At 35.1% G+C, this 27649-nt stretch overlaps 2 protein-coding genes and 1 non-coding gene across 5 annotated transcripts in view; 2 read left to right on the top strand and 1 right to left on the bottom strand.

Moving 5' to 3' along the window:
- Positions 1 to 216: 216 nt before the first annotated feature.
- On the bottom strand, positions 217 to 24734 carry METTL4 (methyltransferase 4, N6-adenosine). 3 transcript variants are annotated; one of them, XM_069468211.1, is made up of 9 exons: positions 24641 to 24734; positions 22066 to 22889; positions 19410 to 19472; positions 15247 to 15616; positions 12733 to 12802; positions 10005 to 10179; positions 6849 to 6955; positions 6362 to 6453; positions 902 to 1821 (listed from the first exon to the last, which is right to left on the bottom strand). In XM_069468211.1, the coding sequence occupies exons 2-9, from the start codon at positions 22459 to 22461 to the stop codon at positions 1673 to 1675; spliced, it is 1422 nt and encodes a 473-aa protein (XP_069324312.1). In that variant the 5' UTR covers positions 22462 to 22889; positions 24641 to 24734; the 3' UTR covers positions 902 to 1672. The 3 variants fall into 3 exon arrangements, with proteins under 3 accessions (XP_069324311.1, XP_069324313.1, XP_069324312.1); XM_069468210.1 differs by lacking the exon at positions 24641 to 24734 and having other exon boundaries at positions 217 to 1821; positions 22066 to 22891; XM_069468212.1 differs by lacking the exons at positions 6362 to 6453; positions 24641 to 24734 and having other exon boundaries at positions 217 to 1821; positions 22066 to 22891.
- Positions 16899 to 17005, top strand: LOC138383586 (U6 spliceosomal RNA). Its single transcript, XR_011233641.1, has one exon. It is a non-coding gene; the product is annotated as a U6 spliceosomal RNA (small nuclear RNA).
- A 299-nt stretch (positions 24735 to 25033) lies between the features above and the next one.
- NDC80 (NDC80 kinetochore complex component) overlaps positions 25034 to 27649 on the top strand; it is a 39512-nt gene continuing 36896 nt past the window's right edge. Inside the window, exons 1-2 of the mRNA XM_069468213.1 lie at positions 25034 to 25160; positions 26458 to 26567. Coding sequence (XP_069324314.1) covers positions 26467 to 26567 — 101 coding nt within the window. The 5' untranslated portion in view covers positions 25034 to 25160; positions 26458 to 26466. The remainder of the gene's footprint in view (positions 25161 to 26457; positions 26568 to 27649) is intronic.

Raw genomic sequence — 27649 nt, forward strand, 5'->3', positions numbered from 1 at the left:
GAGGTCGTACCACTTAGGAGCAGAGCTAAGACTAGAACTCCTGCTACTTGAATACCAGACTCACTGAATAAAAATTCTCTCTTTCTCTCTTTAGAGAAAATAGCACCAGTATTTATGATGCAAACGTCCAAAAACTTGGCAAGGATAAAATGTTTCCACAAACTATATATACTATAAATACCACAAGGAGCTCAAAAGAATTTCAAAATGAAATTGTGAAAAGTTTGCTTCAAGTTTAATACCTTTTAAATAACAAGTTAGAATAAGCCTCTGATACCATAAACACTCAAAAAGATGAACAAACTTCAAAAATAACATATTTTTCTTTGACAAAAATCAGTAATTAAATTGGCAAGCTTGCCAAAGAATCATTTCGGTCTAATATTTTACTCAATAGATAAATATTTTTAGATAATCTGTAAATAGTATAAATACTTTTTTCAACATGGTAAGTGAAACCAGTTAGACACAATAGATTACACATTGCATGATTCCATTTATATGAAACTCCAGAACAGCAAAACTAATGATAGAAACCAAATCACTGTTTGCCAGGGGCCACAGACGGGAGGAGGGGATTGATTTCAAAGGGACACATGAGAAGTTTTGGGGGTGGATGAAATGTTCTAAATCATGATCATAATGGTAGACAGACAACTGTATACATGTTTTCAAAACTCATTAAACTCTACACTGAAAATTGAAGAATTTTATTATGTGAAAATTATACCTCAATTTTTAAAAGGTAATACATAATAAATTAACATGCTTTTCAAAGAATCATTTCAGTCAAAATATTTTATTTGGTAAACAAATATTTATTTGTAGAAAATCTATAAATATAAATACTTACTTTACAATCATAAGCAGGGTTTACTTTCTGACATTTTTATAAGAAATATCTTTTAATTTTCTTCTAGAAAAACAAGCAAAACTAAGAAGTGCTTGAAAAGTGACCACAAATGCAATTTAAGACGCTCCAAAAATGTTGCGTAAACTTAGTACCGATACTAACACAGTACTAATGCAGTAGTTGGCAGGCCTCTGAATGGGTTTTCCAGAATGCAACAGTGCACCAGAGGTTGCAAATTCGGGTCATATCTACAGGTAGATCTTGTAAGAAAGCAGCATGGAGGAAGAGGTACTGTGGCAAAGTGGAGAGCACGAGGCTCCTCCCATGTGAGCCACCACAACTAGGTCTTGCAGACTGAGGCCAGGAAAGAACACGGGCCTCAGTAGAGCCAGAGCTTCTGATGTTTAAAGAGAAGTAGAAATCTGGACTTTTATGTAAAATTTCCCAATTTTTAGAATGATGGTTCAGATTTTTTTATACCACAATATGGGCCAAATAAAACACATCCATAGGCAGGATTATGACCTCTGTTCCACAGTGTATGCTTTCTGAACTTTTTCAATAGCATAGTCTTGCCATCTTTCTGTTCATCTCTTTATTTGTAGAGAGTCTAGAATAATGTAGAATATTGGTGCAACGAAAGTAAAATTCATCTCAAAATTACATGAAGGCTAGTCACTTCTGGTCGCTTTACTGAAAAACCAACTCCTATTAACATCTCTGAGCATATTGGTTGGTAACAAAAGGAAAAATGAATTAGAATGAAGGAAGAAGGGGTAAGGAAACACTGAAAAAACCACTACTTGAATTAGGATAATATTAACGGCTTTCAGACTCCAGAGCAACAAAATAATCCACGTGCTGAAATTTGAGAACTTCATTGCCCCAACTAGTCCAACCCGGCTGTAAATTTCGAGCAAACAATTCCAAACATTCCCCATCTGGCTTGATGTAGTCTTTTAGAACCTCTGTCCAAAAAAGAGAAAAAACAACAAAAATTATTATTAAGAAAGGAATCGATTTTCTTTTAACAGTTAAGAGCAGAAAAGAAAGGATGTTTCATTAAAAAAAAAAAGACAGCAAATTAATTTCAAGGATTTCATCACAAGCTTTAACATTTATCATTAGAAAGCCATTTGAAATAAGGCCCCTTGAGATTGGGAACAATACCATCAGAATTTTCAGTAGCCCTGATTTATTGGTTTTTGTTTGTAGACGAGAAATGAGGATTTTAACACCCACCTAGGCGACTTTTCAGTTTTCCAATATTGCTGACATATCTCCTGAGTACTAACTTAATTCATTTTTTAATAAATATAATCCATGCATGAAAAAGAACTCTAAAGAAATACAAAGACAACCCATTTAAAAAACTAAGATAAAATATGTCTCTTTGCAACATGCACTTTCGTAAAAGAGTAGTAATGTAGATAGAAATATTCAGAACAAATAACTAACAGATAACTAGCCCTCTCAGTAGTTGGTAGTACTAAGATTTCTTCATGTTCAAATTATAGGTCCTGGCTGGGCACGGTTGGCTCATGCTTGTAATCCTAGCACTTTGGGAGGCTGAGGCAGGAGGATTGCTTGAGGCCAGAAGTTCTAGACCACCCTAGGCAACATAGCGAGACTCCCATCCCTACAAAAAAAATTTTTAAATTAGCCAGGAGTGGTGGCACAGTCCTATAGTCCCAGCTATTGGGGAGGTTGAGGTGGGAGGATCTCCTGAACCCTGGAGTTGGAGGCTGCAATGGGCTATGATTGGGCCACTGCACTCCAGCCTGGGTGACAGAGCAGGACCCTGTCTCTTAAAAAAAAAAAAAAACAATTATAGATCCTTCTTTACCTAAAATTTCATCATTTTATTTCTATAGTTAAGTATTCCCTATATTCTTCAATATATTAATAACTATTAAAAATTATATTTGTTGGGGAAAGGTATCTCATATACATGTTGGCTAAACAGCTGTGATTTATACCTTTAAAAGAAAGAAAAGAATACCATATACTTTTTTTCTTTAAAGCACATGCTCAGCTAGATGATAAATATTTAAATCAATTTAACCTTGATCATGTTGCTGGTTAGCTATAGTAACCACATACATAAATAAGAATTGGATATGAAAATAATAATTCAAAGAAGTCACTAGAAAAGGTAAAATATAGTTCATAAGTGCTATGTAAGATTGAACTTGGAAGAAATGTATCGAATTCCCTTTAGGAATAATAAGGGTTCCTTAGGCATACTTGATATGGGTTAGGTTTAAAAGGCAACATATCAAACATTTTAGGTTTCATCATGTTCTTCCATTGCTCTCATAGCAAAATACTGCATTTGCCTGAAAGTACTGGTCCTGTTGAGCAAAAAATCAAAGAAGAATTCAAAGTTTTCATTGTCTATAATTCAACTGAACTCAAATGCAGGCTTTGACAGCTTCTAGCAGATGCTGGCATGAAGATTTCTAGTCCTTTCATAAGTATATAAATTAAATACTATTAAACTTGAAAGAGAAAGATTTCCCTAGAGTCTTAAAAGACAATAACCCTATATCACTTTTCCATTTTCTCCCCCTGAACTTAACCAGTCTCGATTCACTTGTAATGTGGTCTAAGATTATACCGAAATAAGATTTTGTTTGTTTTTGCTTAGTTTGTTGAGTTTCTTGGCACAAAGATCTTAGCAACCCTATTTTGGAACTTGAAAGTGGAGTCAGCCATTCAAAATTGTTTACTCTTCTGAGCACCCACTATAATCAGTGCTATGGCACTTAACAAAGGAAGCAGAATATCCATGCTTTATAAGAGTTCACAGTGTAATAGAAAAAGATAGCCAGGTACTTGGATGGAGCAGAAAAATACATACATTCTAAACCCATTTACTACCATTCTGTCTTCTCAATATAATACATTTTTGCATGGTTCTTTTTCCTTCTAGTTAAAAAAAACTAGAAATTAAATAATGTTTTTATAATGTTAACTATATTTGTTTTATTTCAAAATAAGGCAAAAGAAATAAAGGCAAATTAATAGAAATGTAAGTAATAGTCTTATGAATTTTAAATATCAACTTAAAAATAAATGTATAAATTTAAACATGAGTATGACATACATATACTTAGACAATCACATAGCATCTGGAGCGAGTAAAACACACTGTAACAATGGAGAAGACACAATCTATGCACAGCCAGCCAGCCCCCTTTTGTTCTGGAAGCATGGGATGGGGGTAGGGGAAAACTGGCCCCCACATCAGTACATGGAATCTTGTCAAATATATTTCATTCTTCAGATAGAAACTCTTAGTAGTAAAGCAGTAATAAGGAGTGGAAATTCCTCTAAAATATTAAAGCCAAAATCTTGATTCAAATAGTTTTATTTCATAATTTTCCTACCTTTGAACTTAATATACATTTATAACGTTAGGTTGTAAATCACAGCTATTAATGCCTTATCTTTCAATCTACATTAGAAAATTTTCAAACTTAAATAGAGTAAATGTATCATTTTTAAACGGAATATGCTATCAATGTGGTCTCTTTTTTAACATTTTGCAGAAGAAATGGCAAATTAAACTTTTAAAAGAAAAAATCTGGGTGTTTCTAGATGCAAAAGGGAAAACATTTAATTTTATGGATTTGCATAAAACAGTTTAAGAACATTTAAATGTAAAAGTTCTAAGCATTATATATAGGATATTACACAAATCCCTAAAGCTATGACTTCAGAGTAAAATATACCATAGAAATCTGCTTTCTGATGGCTTTAATTTGCACTGCTCTATACCCAAAATATACATAGTAACATGAACTCAAAAATAAAGTATTACAAATATTTCCTATCACTACTTAACCAAAACATAAGGTTTATACAGAGAGAGTCATTCAGACTTTTCCCCCCAAATCTAACTTTTGTTTTCAACCGTTCTCAATCCTAAAAATGTATCTGTGCTGCTCTCTACTGGGAATGTTGCAGAACTGCATGTCAAAGATACACACTGTAATACTTTACAGCAAGACTAATTTTTACTCACTATTTTAAACCCCTTCTCCTGAGACTAATCTTTAAATATAATTTTATTCTATTTAAAAGGAATTTACAAATAGTTAACTATCAGTTGAGAATGAAAAGTTTAAGGTCTTAGCTTTTGGATTTTTTTTTAAGTAAAATAAGGCCTGAGACAAACACTAAATCAAGCTTTGTTACTCACCAAATGATAAAGATAATTCAAATGAGAGGAATACATACACAATCAAGTATAACTAGTGCAAAACATAATTTTTTTTCCTCAAACAACGGTGCAGTCTCACTTTTCATTTAAGTCATATATTGATACATTAAAGAATCTATGTCTGTCCAAACTGTAAAAGTTACAAAGTATAGAGATTACTGACTGAGAATTCCTCTAAGTCAAAGAACAAATCATCAGGTATACACTTGAGAAACCACATTTCTCAAATGAAGTAATACTACAAAGACCCTTCTGCATAAGCAATTAAAATAACAGAAATCCTGAATGCCAGAAATAAAAATTCTCTTGGGAATTTGTGTTCACTTTCCTACATATCTTAGCTCATGAACTATCCCATATTCTGCAAAATAACATAAGCCTACAGTTTTCCTGAGTGACAGCTTGAAGGAGTTTTGGTGGGTTTTTTTAAAAGCAGGAATTACCAAATTAATAAAATATGTATTCCTAAAGAAATTCTTTGAAAAGTAAACTTTGAATATCAAGTTCTCAAACACTTACATTCTGTGTTTTTAAACTGTGATTTGAAAAATTTAGCATTTACTGAACTGCTACTACATGCTACAGAATTTTAAATATAACTCATTTTCACAACTCTCAAAGATTAAATATCACTATTCCTTTTTTAAATGAGGACTTTGAGGTAGAAAAAGATTCAAGTAACTTGGGATTCAAACTCATGTTAATCAATTTCCAAAGCCAAATTCTCCACTATCCCTCGCTGCTTAGTTTCATTGATTGATAAATGTTATACGAAGGAAGGCATTAAGACTGGTGAGAATTGCAGGCTGCAGCAATTACCTTTCAATGTTTCACAAAAACAATACTACCTCTTAAAAAACATAACAATTCCCTTTACGTCTGCCAGATATCAAGGGGATTCTAACCATTTCTCTGACTCCTATTCTGAGCTCCTGGTTTTAGAACAAGCAAGAGATTTACTGCCCTAGTAGTAAAATAAAGCCCCTCGCTGAACTACACCCTCAGATGCCCCAAGAGCATTCATCTGTCAAGGCCAGTGATGGGGAAGCAGCCGACAATCAGGGGAACCTGCAAAATGGTGTAACAGGAGAAGCTGGGGTAACATAAAACTAACCATTCTCTATTTCATAAATTCTTTGTAAATTCTACTATAAAATTTTAGCATATGAATGAAAACAACACACATCTGATTTAATTTCCAAATCTGTAGACCATTCAAATACTAAATTCAATCCTTTTTCAATTTTGACAAAAGTGATAATTCTATTTTATAGACATACCAGCAAGTGGTGGCTTATGTGAGTGAAGAATACAGGGCACACTGACAATTAATTTGTGGTCTGGAATGGGGAGCACTTTTATATCTGCATTCCTAATTAAAACAGAACAAAAAGGTAAACCACATTTTAAAAAAACAATTTTTTATATTAATATATATGGTACAGTTGCATTGATTTTTTTTCTCCTTCAAATTGTATCTGATTTTAAAGCAAATTTAAGAATAGAATCAATGAAGGAAATTAACAATTTAAGTATTGAGACATTTCCTGTCATTTCCTCTTTTACAATAATGACAATTATACACTAGATAAAACAAAAGATAATATAAAATTTCATGTACCATACCATTCATTCTTTTCTGCTCTGGACCAGTTTCAGATTTTCAAAAATATAAAAATTAAGGGAAATCAATAATTATTATGCTAATGATTTTTAAAAGCCTAAAATTAATATATTTATGTAATTTTGAAAAATCACCTTGCCTACCTTAATGGTAAAGCAGTTTTTTCTTGAACTCTGCCCAGTATAAGACCTTCATAAGGCTTTTTGTGTGGAGAATCTAATGGGAACACAAACTCTCCTGAATTGGTGATCTGATAGGAAGGGGCCAACAAAAAAGGGTTATTTTTCCCCATCACTCTATAGTTTCCACACACACACAAAAAGAAATTAAACCCCCAGGCTAGTTCTGTTCAATAAAAATATAATGTGAGCCACACATGTAATTTTAAATTTTCTAGCAGAATCATTTAAAAAAAAGGAAAAAGAATACAGTGAAATTAACTTTAATTACAAATTTGATTTAATCTAACATATCCAAAATACTACCATTTCAATACGTAATCAATTCAAAAAAGTTGTTGAGACATGTTACATTCTTTGTTTTGTACTCTGTCTGAAACCCAATGTGTACTTTATACTTAATAGCACATCTCGATTTGGACTAGCCACATTTTAAGGCTGAAGAGCCATATGTGGCTACCATATTGCACAACGTTTCTATAAGAGATTTAAAAATACATTATATAAATATTTCAAATATAACTATTTCATTTTGCACATAAACAATCTCTGCTTTTCATTAAAATTTATTCCTGGTAACCATGTCAACAGTAATGCATTTATTAATTCATTCAAATAACATTTACTGATTACTGGCAACATGACTACGTATTAATAGATCATAAAAATGCACTTTCCTTTTGTTATAGGAAATTGTATCATTAAATACCGTCAAAGCTAAAATTAATAAGGAAAGAAGCTGGGTGGTTGGTAAGATAGACAATACCTGGTCCAGACATTAGCACTTGGTATTATATTTAATAAGTTCAGAAATTCAATTTTATTATATCATTTCACCCTGGCATGCCCATACTCTCAAAGACTCATTTACGCTAATCAAACCCAAAACATAATTTATAATATCACTTCATTAATTTACCATAGGGATATTTATTTTCACTGTCAAAATATTTATATCTAGTATCTATGGAAACTTTACCCTATACCAATGCACCTAAACAACCAAATCAGTAATCAGACAGTCCTTTTATCTCCTCTAGGGCCAATCGGACACAGCATCTCTTACACACACCGTTGTATAAATACCAGCAAATTCTTGTTCTTTGCACAGCCTTTATATGCCATGCAGAGTACTCCTCCTGTTATAACAATGTGTGTAATTACATAATAAATGCTTCATTTAATATATTATATTGTTGTTTTAAACTCTGTTTTATCATACCATCTCTCTTAGAACTGATTACTAAGATGAATAGTCTTAGTTTTTAGGTATTAACATTTTACTGGGTTTGATTTCAGAAGGTAACCTCTTCCTGACTTTGGCCCCAGTCTCTGACTGTAAAAGAACTACCATAACGGGCAAGATGGAATGGGTTGTTATGTTCCTGCCATGGCCCTATAACAAATCAACCAAAACTAAAACCAAAGTATATCATGAAAATGAAGATATATCTAAATATGTGTTTGTCAAGTCTCATAAAATAGGTAAAAATAAACCATATACAGTAATTCCTCCCTTATCCACAGCTTTACTTTCTGCAGTGTCAATTACCCACAGTCGACCATGGTCTGAAAATTGGTGAGTACAGTACAATAAGATATTTTGAGGAAGAGTGAGACTATATTCACATAACTTTCACTATAGTGTATTTTTTATAATTGTTCTATTTTATTATTAATTATTACTGTTAATCCCTTTCTGTGCCTAACTGATAAACTTTCTCATAGGTCTGTATGTATAGGAAAAAACATAGTATATATAGGGTTTGGTGCTTTGGTACTATCCTATAGTTATAGATGCATCTATATCCTGTAGATGTAGCGTCAGGCATCCACAGGGGGTCTTGGAATGTATCCCCCCTGGATAAGGGGGGACTACTGTACACAGTTTTTAGAAAATATTCCAGTAGATTAAAAAGTATACGCAAAGCCCATGAAAGTACAACTCTACTGTGTCTAAAATGAATATGCCAGCTATGTAAATATTAAGCACTGAAATGACAACCTGGTTTATCTTTCTAGAATTCAGGAGGGCTTTTGTAGAATTCATCTAAATAGTCAATGTATCTTTAAAAGGGAGCCCAATGAACTCAGAACGGATGCCTTATTTTTCTGTATTTTTAGGTATTCTTACAGCATACAGAAGTATTAAAGATCATTCAACCAACCCTAGAGTTGGAATCATTTCTTTCAAAACTAGGCCCAGCAGCACATAAGGCACTGAGGACCTAAGTTAAGATTTAGAACATAAAAAGTTCTTGGTTCTGGCATCTTCCCACCCCCTCTAAAATGGGTTACTTTGCTATTCTCTGCCCTCATCCCCAACAAAATAGCAAAAAAAGGAAAGAAGTCGGGCCAGGCGCGGTGGCTCACGCCTGTAATCCTAGCACTCTGGAGGCCGAGGTGGGCGGATCGTTTGAGCTCAGGAGTTCGAGACCAGCCTGAGCAAGAGCGAGACCCCATCTCTACTAAAAATAGAAAGAAATTATATGGACAGCTAAAAATATATATAGAAAAAATTAGCTGGGCATGGTGGTGCATGCCTGTAGTCCCAGCTACTCGGGAGGCTGAGACAGGAGGATCCCTTAAGCTCAGGAGTTTGAGGTTGCTGTGAGCTAGGCTGACGCCATGGCACTCACTCTAGTCTGGGCAACAGAGTGAGACTCTGTCTCAAAAAAAAAAAAAAAAGGAAAGAAGTCACAAAGAGTAACTGAAATTGTGGTATATACAGGGGGAAAAGACAAAGAGTAAGATTACTTCTATGTTTGGTAATGAATAGATTCCCAAAAGTTTTTGTTTGTTGTTTTTTAAACAATAGACATCAAAGCTTTGTAAACTTTCATTCTGATATCTCCCTGACTTATTTCCCAAGGCCAGCAGTTTGGGACCCTACTACAAAAAGACACAAAAGAAACAAGTAAAAGCCTTGAGAAGAAGAAGATAAAAGTGTTTAGCAGCAAAGCAAAAGTTTGAATTAGCTCATGTTGAGGAGTAGAGCAGTGACATGTTGAGCATTAAAAAGTAGATGCTACCTTTATGTGACTTATATGTCATGCTATATTAACAAATAAGTTAACTTCATTTCTTTTTTTTTTTAAATAAGCTAACTTCTGAACTTACTTTTACCCAGTGCCATTCGGCAACTATCTCCACAGACCAAGAAGGATAAAGCTCTTCCTTTACAAAACGTAGGTGCTTCTGTCTATTGGTCACCCAAGTAACAATAAGACAGTTTGGAGCAGCCAGTTTAGGAATAGGTATTTGCTTTATTTGCAGTGGTGATAAATAACTGTACCTAAAAATAAACAGAAAAAATATGAGCAAAATTCACTGCAAAAAAGAAAACTAAGCAGGGAGAAGACCTGTATAACATTGACCACAAATACAAAGCTCCTATAGTTAGTCATTTGTGTAGCTAAATATGAGGCCACAGTGACACCCAGTGGACACATTATTACACACAAGTCAGAAATAGTTTCATTTTTCTTTTACTAGTATAAAATCGGCAGGCTGCATTTTTTTTTATCACTTCCAAATGCATTACATTTCAGGAATTTTACTATTTACAATATGTTTTTCTCCCATTCAAATCAAGCAAATATTGCTGAGGCAGGAGGACCACAAGAGCCCAGAAGTTTGAGGTTGCAGTAACCTATGATGACACCACTGCACTCTAGCCCAGGCAACAGCTGGACCCTGTCTCCACTTTCAAAACACAATCCATATAATGTGAGTACCTCAGTTATTCACCTAAACAAATAAAACTGCATTCGTACCACTTCAACAATCTACTTCAATGCCGTAACCTGCCTTTGTCATCATTCGCATTTGCTCCCTCTCTGAAACCATAAACATGAATCTCTGGCTATAACCTACTATGCCTCACCTGTTTTTTGACCTTATCAAAGCATTCAGAGCCCCATCCCTCCACTTTACTGAGTCTGTCAGTTTCTTCCTGACCACATTTATTCCTCTTCCCCATAGACTACCAATCACTTCACTATCTTCTAAAGAGCACCCCTCAACTCCCATCCCCCTTTACCCTTCAGCCTCACAGTTCTTGCAAACCTCCAATCTTCAATCAATATCACAATTTAATTCAATGTATTCATATGGGGAAATCAGATAGAGAAAATTCAGAATAAAAGAATTGGGTCACTTAAAGTTTATTAAATCCATTCTCAAGCTTTCAAAATTATTCATCAATTATTTTACTTATCCTTGATCAAGTACTAGAAACCCTCATCACTTTTCAGTCACTTGTCCAAAGTCACTCTTGGCAGATGAAGTTAACTCAAACATCAGTAAAACTAAAGGCCACCAGGTTCCTTCAACTATCCAACGCTCTCTCCCCTCCTTTATACACCTTTCCTTACCTATTTCCACACACTTCCTCTTAAAGGAAACGGCATGACTTCACCTATTAAAGCTCACCCCTTCAGTTGTATTCTCTCACTCCCGTATACTAGTATCTTGTAATGCCAATTATGCCCCTCCTTCTATATTTTCAATCCCTCTAGCAGCTCTTTACCATCAACCTATAAATATGCTTATACTATCCCATTTGAAAAGAAGAAATAAGAGAGAGAAGGAGGGCGGGAGAAGAAGGAAGAAGAAAGAGAGAGGGAAGGGGAGAGGAAAGAAAAAGAGAGAAGAGAAAAGAAGGGAGACATTCCCTCAATCTGGTCTCCTTCCACCTACAACTATGTTAGGAACCGGTATGCACTTAGTCTTTCTACTTTCTCTCCTTTTATCTTATTCTTCAGTTGACTCCAGCGAGACTTCTACAACTATACCTGCTCTGAAAAAAGTAAATAGCCTCCCAGTGGCCAAATGCAACAAACATTGAAGTCTAGCTCTAACACATAACAACTGCTTGATGTCAGGAATAATAAATAAATATTTCTCAAACAAATAAATGAGCAAAAGAATTCAGATTTCAAATACTCAAGTTTCCTGCCTTCTGGACCAGTGCTCTTCTAGTAGACTAGCATTTCTCATAAACAAATGATTTTATTTGCTACAAAGGACATTTCTGGGACAATTAGTGAAACCTAAATAAGGTCTAGGTAATAGTACTGTATCAATAAGAGTATTTTATCAGTGTTGATTACCTATTTTGATAATTACATTATGATTATGTGAGACAATACCTTTGTTTTTAGGAAATACACACTGAAATATTTAAGAGTAACTTACCCTTTCTCTTAATTAACTCATATTCAAGTAATTTAGAAAAAAATTATATATAGACATTTACACAGAGAGAGAGAGAGAACAGATACATCAATTCTTTGTATGATTCTTACAACTTCAAAAGAAACAAATCCTATTGACATAACATAAACAGGAAGCATGAGGAAGCTGAGGATGGCTGTGGAGAGGAAGAAATTTCATATGACATTTAAGTCAAGGAAATAGGAATTGTTCAGTCTAGAAAATTGAAGAGAGGAAATGTAACTGAGGACATTCATCAGAACTAGAAGGAAAAAAATTTTTAACTATTTAAAGGAAATAGCATCTTAGTAACTAATTGAACTAATCACCCTAAGATTTTAGAATTTGATATCAAAGGTGGCAAAAATATTGTTCTTTGATGTTACAGAAACAACTCTGAACTGATTCAGGCAATTAATAAATATATTATTCTTGACATTCTTATGCCTATATATAGTTCCAGTTCAAGAGAATTATCTAAAGAAATTAAAATTTAAAAACTATTTAAAGCATTTTAGTAGTTTCAGCTAACCTGTATCACAAAGTAATGCCAATAGTACATTAAACTACAATGTACAAAGGACTATAGTTTTTAGAAAGCACTTCTAATAGATAATTCATTTCTACTCACCTGTTACTTCTTTTAACTGATTTGTTCTGCCATGGTGGATCTATCACAATTACATCAAATGTTTTCCTACCTAAAAACAAAGACATAATTTCAAAAATACCTTCTGTTTGTAATCACTGTAAAAACTAAACATGTTCTTCAAAACTGAAGTGCTTTCACTACAGACACAAATATGATTGAATGCGACAAAAGGATTTATAGCATTTATTCAAATAGAATAATATATCTAAAAAAATTAGAGATTTCCCTTATAATTTAGGGATTTATGGAATTTTAACATAATTTCACCTGTTACAATTTTTGCAGAGACTACCTGCAGATGACTATAGCTCACTGGGCTGGACATATGATGTATAAATTCCATGTTGGTCTTGGCAGCCATATTAATATGATCCTATCAAACCTAGGTCATTTTTTTTAAACTTTTTATTTTTAAAGAATTTCAGTCTTATAACTGACATATTGACCATAAATAAAACTTCCCCAATTATCTACGAATGTCCTTCTTTCTGATCCAGGATCAAAACCAGGATCACACATTGCATTTAGGTGCAATCTCTCCTAAATCTCCTCCAATCTGGGTAAGTTCTTCAGTATTTCTTTGTCTTTTATTATTTTGACACTTTTAAAAGCTATTAGCCCATTATTTTCTAGAATGTCCCTCAATTTGGGTTTGTTATTTCCTCGTGACTTAAATTTAGGTTATTTACTTTTGGCAAGAGCATCATCAATGCATTGCCTGCCATGTCCTATCAGAGGAACACATCAGGAGGTACAGGATGTCTAAAAGTCCCATTACTAGTTAGAGACTGACATCACTTGGTTAAAAAGTTGTCTGCCAAGTTTCTCCAGTTTTTCTCTTATAATTAACAAGAATCTCGTGGGGAGATACTCTAAGACCATGAAAATATCCTATGTTTCATCTTTTCATCCACTATTTTGACATCCAATTATTACTATGGTGTTCATCAAATGGAAATTTTTTAGTTCCAACATTCCATTCACCTTTATTAACTGGAATTTCACTATAAAGAAGAGCTGCCCTTTCTCCCCCTTTTATAAACATAGGTATGTTTTTAAAAATGTACACTCCCATAAGTAATCAAAAGAATACAAATTAAAATAAGGCGGTGACACTTTTTAAACTATTAGAGTGACAAAAATCAAAAAGAATAGAACAAAATGTTCATGCATAGCATGGTTTTCTCATTAATTTGTTATCCTGTCATTTACTCTAAAAAATTTATGAGACTGCAACATGGATAATCGCTCATGTGTAAGACGGCTTGATGGCAATTAAAGGAAGCTTTCATTAGTCAGCTACGTAGGAGTTTCTCAGTAACTTAAAATTTTGCTATAAAATGTCCAAATAACAATAAACAGCAGATTATATTCAATTTGGTCAATATACCTCTTACCTACCACGTCCCTTAGAATATTATAATAGTTATAATTTATGAAAAACTTGTAAATCACTGAGTTAAGAACCTGATAGAGATTATATCATTTAATCCTCAAAATGACCCTAAGAAGTATTAATAGATATTATCATTTTATAGATTAGGAAAAGTAAATATTTATCCATTTTTATAGATTAGGTAACTGAGGCTCAGTTTTGTAATGTGAATAGCCCAAAAACTCACAGTTAAATAAGCTTCAGAATCTAAATTCAAATACGTTTGAATCTAAATTCAAATGTGATTGTGGATTTCAGTATCTAAATTTTTTAGCTTTATACAGAAAAATCTTTTAAGAAATTTTAGACAATGAACTCTTGGAACATTAGCTTAAAACATAACCTAAAAGGCTAGGAAATGATTTGGGAATTGGTATTCATAACTGAAGTGTTTCTATTATACTTTGCCATGAAAAGTTAAAGTCCTTTGGTTAAATACAACTGTATACTGAATTCCTAAGTATAGAGAAGTAACTGTATTTGCTCTCTTAGGAACTAGTTTGTGACCCTTTAGTCATAATAAGAATTCAATTTTTTGGCCGGGTGCGGTGGCTCACACCTGTAATCCTAGCACTCTGGGAGGCCAAGGCGGGAGGATCGCTCAAGGTCAGGAGTTCGAGACCAGCCTGAGCAAGAGCGAGGCCTCGTCTCTACTAAAAATAGAAAGAAATTATATGGACAACTAAAAATATATAGAAAAAAAAATTAGCCAGGCATGGTGGCACATGCCTGTAGTCTCAGCTACTGGGGAGGCTGAGGCAGAACGATTGCTTGAGCCCAGGAGTTTGAGGTTGCTGTGAGCTAGGCTGACACCATGGCACTCTAGCCCAGGCAACAAAGTGAGACTTTGTCTCAAAAAAAAAAAAAAAAAAAAAAAAAAAATTCAATTTTTTTTAAAAAAGCAAATGTCAGCATTTTAAAATTGAACTTAATGGAAAAATAACACTGAGAAAAGTGTGTACCCCATCCTCATAAATGTTGACCATTATTCAAAATTCAGACTAGCCCCCTAACTTTTGAGGATTATTTTTCTAATAATAAACACAATAATTACTTACAGTTCAGAAGTGGTTGCATACAAGAAATGTCAGACAAAAGAAAACTGCTTTTTGGTGGCAGCAGGTATTTCTGTCCCATTAAAGTAATCGTTTTTGTAAAACTAGAGTTATTTTCAACAACCCGTGAAAATAAATCCTGCTCTGTAACAGACGTATCATCTTTCATCAATTGTAAGGTCTGAAGTTCCATTTCATTCTCAGAAGGCAAGTGCTTTGCCATTTCACATAATTCTGACAAATTGCAAGTATCAAGTGGTAAAGTAACAGGCTTACTACACTTGTCCTGTTTTTCAGAAAGTGGATAAAGAAAACCACTTTTGAGACCTTCGTGGATTAATTGTAAAGATCCATCCAAAATCAGCTCTCTGATCTGTAAGAGAATTTATTTAAAGTACATTAAAACATCACTGACATTAGAACAATTTTCTAAATAATAAAATTTATATATGCTTTGAATACTTGAATTTATAGATCGAAATCAACATTCTTGATGCTTACAGTAAAATAATTTGTACTACGATGAATGGATAAGAATGTGCAAGTATACCTTAGAACTGCTGTTTCCTAATTGTTGAATGAAACAAACCTCACAAATTCACTGACAATTAAATAACCATTGAAAGTCATATACTGTACTTAGGGGAAAAAAAACCAATAAGTAACCAAATAATATATATAGGAAAATATATCCTGAAACAATTTATAAGATGAATTTGATAATCTGAATGTCTCTAAAAGAAAATGAAATTTCTAATCTATTAAGAGAATTAAGTTTAAATCACAACATTTAATCTTAGATTTTTCTAGTGACCTAATTTTAAAATGAATATACCTTTTATTTTATATAATATAGCTTGAATTATAAAAAAGAAAAAAGTAACTGTAAAATTAACATGTAAACAAAGTTTTACAAAAATATAACTATAATAATAAAAGCCATGTTCCACTCAGATTAATCCTTTCAACTGAAATGATATAAAATATACTAAATGTGTTTTTTAAAAAAAAGACTTTCAGACTTTAGATGTCATGCAGTAAAAAAAAACAGTGGTCCCTAAATAGAAGAAACAAAAGATTATTCCAGCTTACTACCTTGAGAAAGTTCCCAGGCAGCAGCACATGCAGAGTCCAACAGTCTCTCTGAGTTAAGGAGAGGGACCTGGGGGCCTGGAAAGGCTAAGGCAGCTAGAGTTTGCAGGGCACAGTGCCAGAGAGGAGAGGGCATCAAGAGCTCTTGAGAACTGCAGAGGGTCCACTCAAGTCTCCAGCTGAGTAGTGATCAGTACATGCATGTGATGAAACTACCAAAGTCAAGGAAAGAACCAGATGAAATGACCAGAGGAAACAACACCCAGGGCTCACACCAGCCAAAATGGAAAACCTCATCATTCACAGGGCATCAGGTAGACCACTCAGAAGGGTATTGGCTTAGTAGTCGGGGAAAAAAAAATAGCTCTAGACCAAAGTCTGCTCTAGTCCTAAGCTTACAGATACGCTCTGCCCACATGCCCCAACGTGTAACACTTTACCACATTTGCTTTATCCCTCTCCCTGTGATGTGTTTCTCTCAATCTGATAGGTCAAAACTTTCCTGAGAATGTAAATCCTAAAGGATGGTAATAGCCTAACTGAGGAATAAAAAATAAACTTTCATGCTCGCTTCGGCAGCACATATACTAAAATTGAAACGATACAGAGAAGATTAGCATGGCCCCTGCGCAAGGATGACACGCAAATTCGTGAAGCGTTCCATAATTTAAAAAATAAATAAATAAATAACGTTTCATAAAACTTTTCTGATATAATTTTGATCTATGTAAGTTACTTGATTAAGCTAAATTAGTGTTATCTAAGCTTCGTTTTGTAGAAGTTTGTGAGTCAGGCACTTGTTAATTCACATTGTCTATTAATGAACACCATTCCAAATCTGGATGTTCACCTTATTGTACTGATTTTAATAATTTCAATCTTGCTCTTTCCTTTCTTGGTTTCCTATAAGTCTTGCCTCCTTATATCTGTAAAACTGATATTCTGTTCTAGTCCCTGCACAATTACCAAAATTATTTCTCTTAAAGCAAGAAGGCTGCAAGGTACATTTTCTTTTAAAGTCACACATTTGAAATACAATATTATGGGGAAAAGAATCAATACTTGTGGATTACAAATAATTATACCATATTACTAAACTGAGTTAGAATTCTAATCTAATTCCTTATATTCTTGTTGAATTACCAAAAAGGAGCTGTTCTCCTTTTGTAGTTTTCATTATTGCAGTAGGAGTTTCCACAAAATATGCACTGAACACTTGCTCTTGTAACTTTGTAAAACCCTGAGAACAGATTGACCTCTGTTGTTCCCTGGGAGCTAACAACTAAGGTTTATTCATTTAATTGTTTCTAAAAACACTGTATCTATAAGGATTTATTTCAAGCAACTCTGTATCAGATGGACTTTTTTTTTAAAATAAAGATGCCAATATATCTTGCTTTTGTTGTCTCTTACAGTGAGGCACACTGCTCTCTTGTTTGTTTTTAGATTGTTTGACATATAATTTACAAAGTGTACAAGTCATAAGCATATGACTCAAGGACTACTGTGTGTATATCCATGTAACCACTACTTGTGTCAAGATATAGAACTTTTCCCTCTCATGTTGTAATGATTTGGATTTTTTTTCTTTTAATAAGAAAAATATTAAAGGATTACTGTAATTATAAATGGAAAAAAAAAGTCTCAAAAGGATCAACCAGTTTTGAAGGAACTTTTTCTGAGAACAGAGCTCAAGAATATTTAAAGGTATATGAAAATATCCAGTACTCAAAAAGTTAAAATTGAAACAATTTACAAAAAATTTAAAATTACCAGGAATGTAAAGAAGCAGAAAAATAGAATACATTATAAAAGGGAAAATCATGCAATAGAAAAACACAGTAATGACACAGATGATACTACTAGTAGAAAAGTTTACGTGGGTTTACTTGCAGCCCATTTAAAAATATTAGGGAAAAATTAGACAAGGATATTAAGGCACTTATTATACCATATTCATATGTCCAAAAACATAAAGAAAAAAGTGAATATGTTAAGAAGAGACATGAAGCTATTTAAAAAAAACCAATTCAAGCTTCTAGAGAAGAAAACTATAATGCATGAGGAGCATTTTTCCCAACAGCCAAAAGGTAAAAACAACCCTATTGTCCATAAACAAATGGATAAACACAATGTGGTATTTACATACAATGTTATATTTTTCAGTCCTAAAAAGGAAGAAAATTCTGATATATGCTACAACATGGATGAACGAACCTTGAAGAGAGTATGCTAAGTAAAATAACCCAGACACAAAAGGACAAATATTATATGATTTCTCTTATGTGAGGTACCTAGAATAGGCAAATTCATAGAAAGTAGAATAATGGTTACAAGGGGGTGGAGAAAGGGGAAGTTAGTGTTTAATGGGTAGAGTTTCAGTTTGGGATGATGAAAAAGTTCTAGAGATGGACAGTGGTGATGATGGTACAACAGTGTGAAGTACTTAATGCCAGAACTGTATACCTAAAAATGGTTAAAATGGAAAATTTTATGTTAGGTATATTCTACCACAATAAAAAAAAAAAAAAAAGAAAAGAAAGGAATCCACTGTCCTACCATCAGAATAATTCAATCTGTCCAAAATTGAAATTATCGTCCCTCCTAAGCCAAATTCTAAGCCCAAATTTCCTGTTTCAATCAAAGGTACTCCACAGAGTTAAGCTTAAAATATTTGTGTACTGTTTCCTGTCATTTGTTTAACCCTTAGATCTCATTTATCTCTCAGTTCTATAAATATATCCTTCACATTACTCATGCTTTCTTCTGCCATTATCTGAATATTTTTTTTTTCCTTTGGACAATAGGCTTTTATAATTTCTAAAACATCTAAAGTTAACCAATATAAATTTACTTATGTTAAATATTTCAACTACTAGTAGTATAAATTGTGTCAACAAAAACTGATTTAAACTGTTCATTACCATAAAAGTAATAATAAATCACTATTAAATTCTAACCCTAACCAAAATGATTGCTTGATTTTGAAGAACATCTTTATTTACACTTACTATTTATTTTCTATTTACCATGTCACATTAATCTTCCAATGTGATCAATCATTTTACACCTACCTTTGTATGGTATTCCATAGCATCCAATTCACCTTGATTGAAAACAACACATCTTTTACGTTTCTAAAGGGTAAATAAATTACAGGGGAAAAGTTATGTCGCCATCACAATATTGATATTTTGAAATATATTACTTTTTAAAATCACATTATCCATATTGTATATCTCAGACTTTAAAAGGTAATAATTGGCCGGACACGGTGGCTCACGCCTGTAATCCTAGCACTCTGGGAGGCCGAGGCGGGAGGATCACTCGAGGTCAGGAGTTCGAGACCAGCTTGAGCAAGAGTGGGATCCTGTCTCTACTAAAAATAGAAAGAAATTACCTGGCCAACTAAAAATATATAGAGAAAAAATTAGCTGGGCATGGTGGCACATGCCTGTAGTCCCAGCTACTTGGGAGGCTGAGGCAGTAGGATCACTTAAGCCCAGGAGTCTGAGGTTGCTGTGAGCTAGGCTGACACCATGGCACTCACTCTAGCCTGAGCAACAAACCGAGACTCTGTTTCAAAAAAAAAAAGGTAATAATTGTCTACTGAGGTCCAAATTGAAACAAAGGGTATAGACTAAGGAGACAAGCATTCCCAAAGTAAAAAAAAAAAAAAAAGGGTGATGAAAGTTCATCTCAGCTTTATCTGCTATTAATAAGAACTAGTTCTACATGATAAAGTGTAGCACCAGCACCCATGGAATATAAGGACACTGTGATACTGCATGAATAGTCACCAGTGTCACCTATCAGTTCATATGTATGCTATAATTATTCTCTACGTCACTGCTGAGGAAAGGAAGGATCCATGTGCTGCCATCAAAAGAAATTCCAATGTACTTTTAAAAGCTCTTTATGATTAATCTGAGGGTTAGGTACAAATCTGATATATTAACACTGTTCTATATAAAACCACTCCCTAGAAAAGAACATGTAATACTGCGATATAGAGCAAGGACTTTGTACTTTTTATTCCTGAAACCCCAGTGCTTACACACGGTGTCAAAGTCCTAGCAGGCTAACAATAAATATTTGTTGGCTGAATAAATAAATGTACTTAAGATTAAGCTAATTGTAAAATTTGCTTTAGCATATCAGAAACAAGGTAATTTTTGTCATGGTAACATTTATTACATATGTTCACTTACATTTTTCCATATGAAAATAAGAAATTTACCTAACTTAAGAGACTAAACATTAAAATTAATGGCCATATTCTGTAAACTGCAAAGTTCCTTTACAAACGCTTATTTGTCTGAATTACTTATAATGTATTACCTATATACTATTTTACTGAGATACCAGACAACACTGTATATTTTCTTTACTGTGCCTACCACATAGCAGATAACCAATAAATATTTGTTCAAAGAGAAAAAAAATTTGTACAAGAGAAAAAATCACAAGAATATTAAAAGCTCTACTTTGGGTACCTATAACAATGTAATAAATTATCTTTATTACTTTCCTTATTCTAATTCTCAATATGCTTTGTTATTTAATCTTTCTCCTCAACTCAGTTATAAGATCCACAAGGGCAAAGACTGTGATTATCTTGTTTCATCACTCTATGTACAATAGCACATGGAAAGAGCTAAACATTTGTTGAGTAATGAACATTAATCCTATCACTAACAAAGAAAATGCTGATATAATCTATTTGAAGAGGACTTTGTATAATCAACTCTAAAATCCTGAAAGACACAAAAAGTATCAAAGCATAATTAATTTGGTCCTGTATGGCATTCTCAAAACTTTACTAAAAGATTGCACCAGTGTGTATGTACAAGTATATATACTTTATAAACATACATGTTGTACAGTAGCTTTCTATTTTTCTCATTAGAAACTTTTCAAAAAATCACCATTCTTCCAAGCTTTCATTATATGAGCTATCTCCAAGGGTTAGTTCTCTAAAAATCTCTAAGAAAAACATTTACTGCTTAGAAATTTTACAGAGAAACTTTTTTTTTTTTTTTTTAGCAAAAACAGGTGTAAATTTAATTACTACAAATGCCTAAGCCAAAAAGGTGTTTTTGCTATGTGGACTTATTTTCTTTGTTTAATTTATAGGACATTCATTTCAGGGCCAACTTTGCTTATTTTTTGAAATACTATGCAATTTGGTATTCTAAGAATGGTAGAATATTAGGTAAAAGGTAAAAGTTATTCCGTATATGCTAAAGTCTTCTTATGTTTTATTGATTCTTCTTTACACCCAATAAATCACAACATAGTTGAGATATTGAAATGATAGATCTCATTTATGTTTTCTTTTTTTTTTTTTTTTTTTTTGTTGAGACAGAGTCTCACTTTGTTGCCCAGGCTACAGTGAGTGCCGTGGCGTCAGCTTAGCTCACAGCAACCTCAAACTCCTTGGCTTAAGCGATCCTACTGCCTCAGCCTCCCGAGTAGCTGGGACTACAGGCATGCGCCACCATGCCCGGCTAATTTTTTCTATATAGATTTTTAGCTGTCCATATAATTTCTTTCTATTTTTAGTAGAGACAGGGTCTCGCTCTTGCTCAGGCTGGTCTCGAACTCCTGACCTCGAGCGATCCACCCGCCTCGGCCTCCCAGAGTGCTAGGATTACAGGCGTGAGCCACCGCGCCCGGCCTTCATTTATGTTTTCTATAGAAAAATAAATATTTCTTAAAACTTTCTACCTTCCCAATAATAGAATCGGAGATTTCTTTTTTAACACCATTCGTTAGATCTTCCTTTTCATTACTATGCTGGCATTCTTTGTGAACAGCTGGAGTTATATGAGGTTTGGTAACATCAAACAGTTCAGGTCGAAAAACATATTTTTGCGTGAATGTTTCATAATCTTCTCCATCATCGTTCTTTGGCTTGGTGGTAAAGTCAGAAGAAACAAATGTAGCACAGGCTCCAAAAGAGGATACAGAATCCACTTGAAAGGAATCAGAGTGGACAGAAGAAGTGGGCTCATTTTTACTGCAACAAGGCTCATCATGCTGGTGAAATTGATAGTTTATCTTGTTAATAAAAGAAAGATGATCCAGTAACCACCCAGGTGACAACTGTTGTACTACAGACATTATTCTGCTTTAAAAAAGTCTCTGAGAATTAGGGAGTAGAAGTAAAACCCAACTTTCCAGATCAGATTCTCAAATGTCCTGAATTTTAATAAACATATATTTCATACACACAGATAAATCTGATGTGCAAATATATAAACCTCTCATGTACACTGAAGAGAATTTAACACACATATGTTAATAGAGAAGTTCTAAGAAAAATTACAACATTTTAATATAAACTTCTTTTAATTTCAGAGTTGATCATTCAAATTTTCAGCCAACTTGGCCAAAAGGGGTTAAAACCTGATCTGATTTCTGGAATCCCAATTTGATCCTCCTGTTTTCCTAGGCTCTTGACAACTCCTTGCTTTGGTCCTAGGATGTAGCCACCAAGTCCACATCCTCCAAGTCAGGAAGTCACTGAATCCTTAAAAGCTGAAAGTGTCCTATCAAAGCAAAGAATATTAAATTACCCATGAGAATTCAACCTTTTAAATGAGATAAACCTATCTAGAAAGGGTCACAGAATTTCAGGTGGAGTTGTTATCAGGTCAGTGCTTGTTTTTTCAAATTTTCTGTAGTAAGTCAGCCCATTCTCCAGTATCATTGCGGTACTTAATCACTGCTACCAATGGAGGAATAGGGTAAAAAGAAAAGATTGGTCTAGTCAACGCAAATGCAATTTTTCCTCCTTTTTGAGACAGGCTCCTGCTCTGTCATCCAGGCTGCAGTGCAATGGCACAATCATAGTTCAAGGCAGCCTCAAACTCCTGGGCTCAAGTGATCCTTCTGCCTTAGCCTCTCAAATAGCTGAGACTATAGGCATGAGCCACCACACCTGGACAAATGCAATTTTAACAGCACATCAGAATCATTAAACTCTAGCTAAACTGCAAGGTTACAGGTCCAGATCTGTAATTGATTCTGAACAGTACTCCTCAGATATCTAGGTTTTTCAGAACTTTTGTTTTCAAAAGATGGTTTCCAGTTCTGGATATTACTTTCTAAATCTAGCGTAGTGGAGAACTTATGAGGGGACAGAATAAGAAATAAATGAGTGCTTAATAGCACAATTAACAATAATAGCATTTAGATTCAAATATCCAACTCTATGTGTGACATTGTGAGATACACACACACAAATTTTGGCTTTCATCTACAGTTCCTGGCTCACAGCTCCTATAACCCTCCTCCAGGGTGAGAAGAGGGGCTGAAAGTTCAGTTGACCACCAATGGCCAATGATTTAATCAATCATGCCTATACAATGATGCTGTGATAACTGACACTATCTCAAGGTAGACAGTGTCAGTATTAAATTAGAGACACCTAGCTGGTGTCCACTGCTTCAGAATCCAGGAAATGCTTGATTGCTTGTTGAGCGGGAGAAATTCTCCATACACTTCTCAGTGACCAGAGGTCACAGAGGTCTTCTGTGTTGACTGCTGGTATGAAAGTAGAAGGAAAATAGTTTGTTCTTTCTACAGATTATGTATTAGCAACATGACCATCGACACGTTGTTTGATCTCAGTGAGCTTCAAAGTTATTTTTTATGAAATCTCTCAGAAGGCAGTTTAGGTAATTAAAGGAGATGATTCACATCAAGTGCGGTGCACAGTGCCTGAGGCAAAGCCAACTGCTGGAGTAAATGCTAATTGCTGCTATTGGTGACGGTGATCCAGGGTGAACCTTGGTCCCCCACCCATCCCTGCCCCTTCATAGTTACCAAGTGAGGTGAGGAGGCTCTGCAATGGCTAGTGAGAGCTAGAAATTTAGATGGGAATACTGAAACTCAGAGAAAAAAGGTGACTTGCCCAAAAATTACAACCCTAGTTAATGGCACAATTGCTACAAGACCCAAGTATCCAGACTTTCTGAAGCTCTGAGCTCCTCTCCCACCCCCACCCTCTCCAGGTATTGGGCAGAGCCTGTCTCTGGGTTCAAACTCAGAGAAGCGGAGAAATCCTATTTTAGCAATCTACAGCGCTTAGTGCACCCCTGCTGATTCTCTTCTTCACATCCATGCCCTCGCGACCCCCAACCACTCGGATTCTTCCTTGCTTCTCGCAGGCAGCCACCACCAGAGGACGGTGAGACCCTGCAAGCAGTCAAACCCGAAACCCGAATTCTGGCGGCAGCCGCGCTAGCGCGATCCTTGGACCCCACTGCACCCACACTCAGCAACCACTACCTCCTACCTCACTGCTTCCCTTCTCAGAAAAGTGCACGCCGCCTTCCTGGATTCTTATCATGAAAACAGCACCCATCTAAACAGTGGTCACGAAAGACGGCCCTTTCATGGGGGGGCGGGAATCTCCTTCTCTAAGAGTCAACGGGCGCCGCCATGTTGCTGTACGGAAAAAAACATCTCCAGAGCGACTTGGAACGCTAGGGCCGCCCTTGGATCTTCAGGGCTAACTTTAGGAGTCCCGCCAGATTCGCCCGGGGTTGGTTACACTGTCCCAGAGATGTTAGTGCGCGACGTAAAGCAGCTGGGCGCTAACAGCACGCGCAGTTCCGGTGACGAAACGGTCGCATGAGAGTTGCGTGCGCTCGTCGTGCGTAATGGCGTCACACCGGCGGAGCTTTTCAAATTCGAACGGCCTGGGCGGGCGGAGGAAGGAGCTGGTGTTTTGGTGACTGCTGTCGTATCTAGCGGACGATTGCACGGTTTACAGAAATTCGTTCCCTGGGTTGTGTCAGGAAACTGGAAGAAAGGTAACTAATGACGTTGGGTTAACTTTGTTTCTGCAGAACTGTTCTGGAGGAGGAAAGTGAAGGCGCCAACAATTCAAACGTAGAGGCCCTGAGGGACAATGTTTTGGTGTTGGGAGAGGCCACTGGGCCAAATCTGTGTGAGGCGCTAGGTTCACGGAGTCCTCTAAATTTTTATTAGCAACGATTTCCCAAGGCAGAAGGAGCGAGCCTGGGGGTCCCTGATGGGAGAAGAGGCTGGAGAGAGGAAAGGGGAAGTATTGAGGGGAGCGAAGAGGGGAAGGACAAGAGAGGAACTGTTTGGGGTGCTGCGTCTGCATACTACTGTAGCATCTTAGTGGCTGCGTAAGGAGTACGTGTGGAAGTCTTAATCTTAAATCTTGAGAGTACCTCGTAAGTAAAGATTGAGAGTGGACATATGGGTGTAAGTGGAAAAGATGAACAGATGAACAAGCTCTCATTGAAGGAGAAGAAATAGGCGGTCAAAACCGAGAAGGAACGAGTGTAATCAATGTAAAAGACTAAGCAGTACACAGCAAATACAAGGATAACCACTTTCCTGGAAGCCAGGGCAGGACCTGAGAAGGCTGGGTACAGAGATGAGACAGGATCAAAAGGTTTGCCAATCGTGAGTATCCTAGGAGACAGCCTTTTTAGTAAATGTGAAGGGAATTGTTAATGGGGTTTGAAAGGGAGGCAGCTTATAGACCATTTTGTGGACCAGATGATTTATCCTTGTTAAAGGGGAGATTAAAGCCAAAAGGGCAGTAATTAAATATGAACTAGGAAACAATGGGTTAAGGATAGAACGAGAGAGATTGGCATTAGAAGAAGAAAACAGAATAGCTTCATTCTCTGAGACCAACGAAAAGGAAACATTTTGAGGTGAATAAGAGAACCTGAGGTAGTTCTTTGACTTCCCATTGAAACAGGCACAGCCAACAGCACTAATTCGGGCTGGGTTAATATATTCAGGGCTTTAGCTACCATGGATACCCTTGTGAAAGCAAGAGTCATACCTTACTCACTTTTGTATCTCCTGCATTGCCTAGCACACTCCCTTGTACATGATGGGCAGTTAATAAATGTTTATGAGTGTCGAATATTTTAAAATAAAGTTAAATAGATGTACCCTAGAAATGAAGACTTCAGTGTACAGGAACAAATAAAGATATTATAGGGGAAAAGTTATCTTGAAAAAACAGTGAAGCCTGGCTGCCTTTCTAGTTGAGGATAAATAGTTGCTTAATGTACCATCTTTGTCTGGAAAGTTTTTTTAATACTGATTTCATGAACATAGGTCATAAGCATGAAGCGCAGTTCAGTTTCTACTAGTGGTGCTGGCCGCCTCTCTATGCAGGAATTAAGATCCCAGGACTTGAATAAACAGGGCCTCTATACTCCTCAAACGTAAGTGTCTTCCTTGTGGTTCTGACATACATGCTTTTTCTGCTAGGACAAAGAAATCATAAAAATGGTTAATTCAAAGATGCAATGTGAATGATGTCTTGGTGAATACTGTCTGTTACCAGTGGTACCTAATTTCAGATCAGTGAAGTCTAAAAGTGGGCATGGTGTTGTGTGGCATCTCATTTGTTTCTTAAATTCCCAAAGCCAAGTGCTTTACCAGGCATTCCCTAAAAGAACTAATTCTTCTTCAGCACTCCTATTTTCTTCCTTTATTCTAGAGCTACTTGCTTGAGCAGACTCTGTGCTGTAACTTCAGTTTACTGAGATGTTTCCAACTAGCAACATTCTCAATCAAATCAGAGTAATATTATTAGTATTTACTCTGATAATAAGCTGTAATGTAGTAGCAGGGTACAAAACACCACTTCTCCAGACTACTTCCTCAAGATTTGCTGAAAAAGTGTCCAGAAGAACTTGCTATCATAAACTATAGTTTTTCACTATGAGTGATTTTTTTCTAGTTAAGAGAAGGCTAATCGTCAGCCACTGTAGAGCTGTATCAATCCTCTAATACCCAGCTACAAGTTACATGCTAACTGTTCTTAAATTACTTAGATTTACATAGTATGAGCTTCTGCTGCTTTTAGAAATTTGAAATATTTATGTATTTTTCCTTCTGAATGCTTTAATCAAGGAAATTTTTTGTGCTGTTGCACATTACTTACACCAAAAGTTTATGCCTTGAATTGTATTAGAAGCTAAAAAGTCACCATTGTCAATTGTCTATAATTTAGATTATGTATGTCAAGTGCAGCTACATTTTGATAAAGAGAAGGTTTTAAAAGAAAAAATTTTAAATGTGGTTATCAACCTGTGATTGAACTTACCTATTTTAAAATTTTTTTCCTTAAAGTTGTTCCATAAATGTACATATTTTAAGATAATTGAAATCATAATGTAGATAAGGTTTTTGTGCTGCACCTGGAAAAGAGAAGGACTAAGTCACTAGAAACTCCTACAGTGGAGAAGCCAGAAACTTAAATCGGCATAACAACCCTCCCCTCTGGCTGTTTGGTCTTAAC

This window comes from Eulemur rufifrons, chromosome 5, assembly GCF_041146395.1.
Source record: "Eulemur rufifrons isolate Redbay chromosome 5, OSU_ERuf_1, whole genome shotgun sequence".
In the NCBI taxonomy this organism is placed as follows: Eukaryota; Metazoa; Chordata; class Mammalia; order Primates; family Lemuridae; genus Eulemur; species Eulemur rufifrons.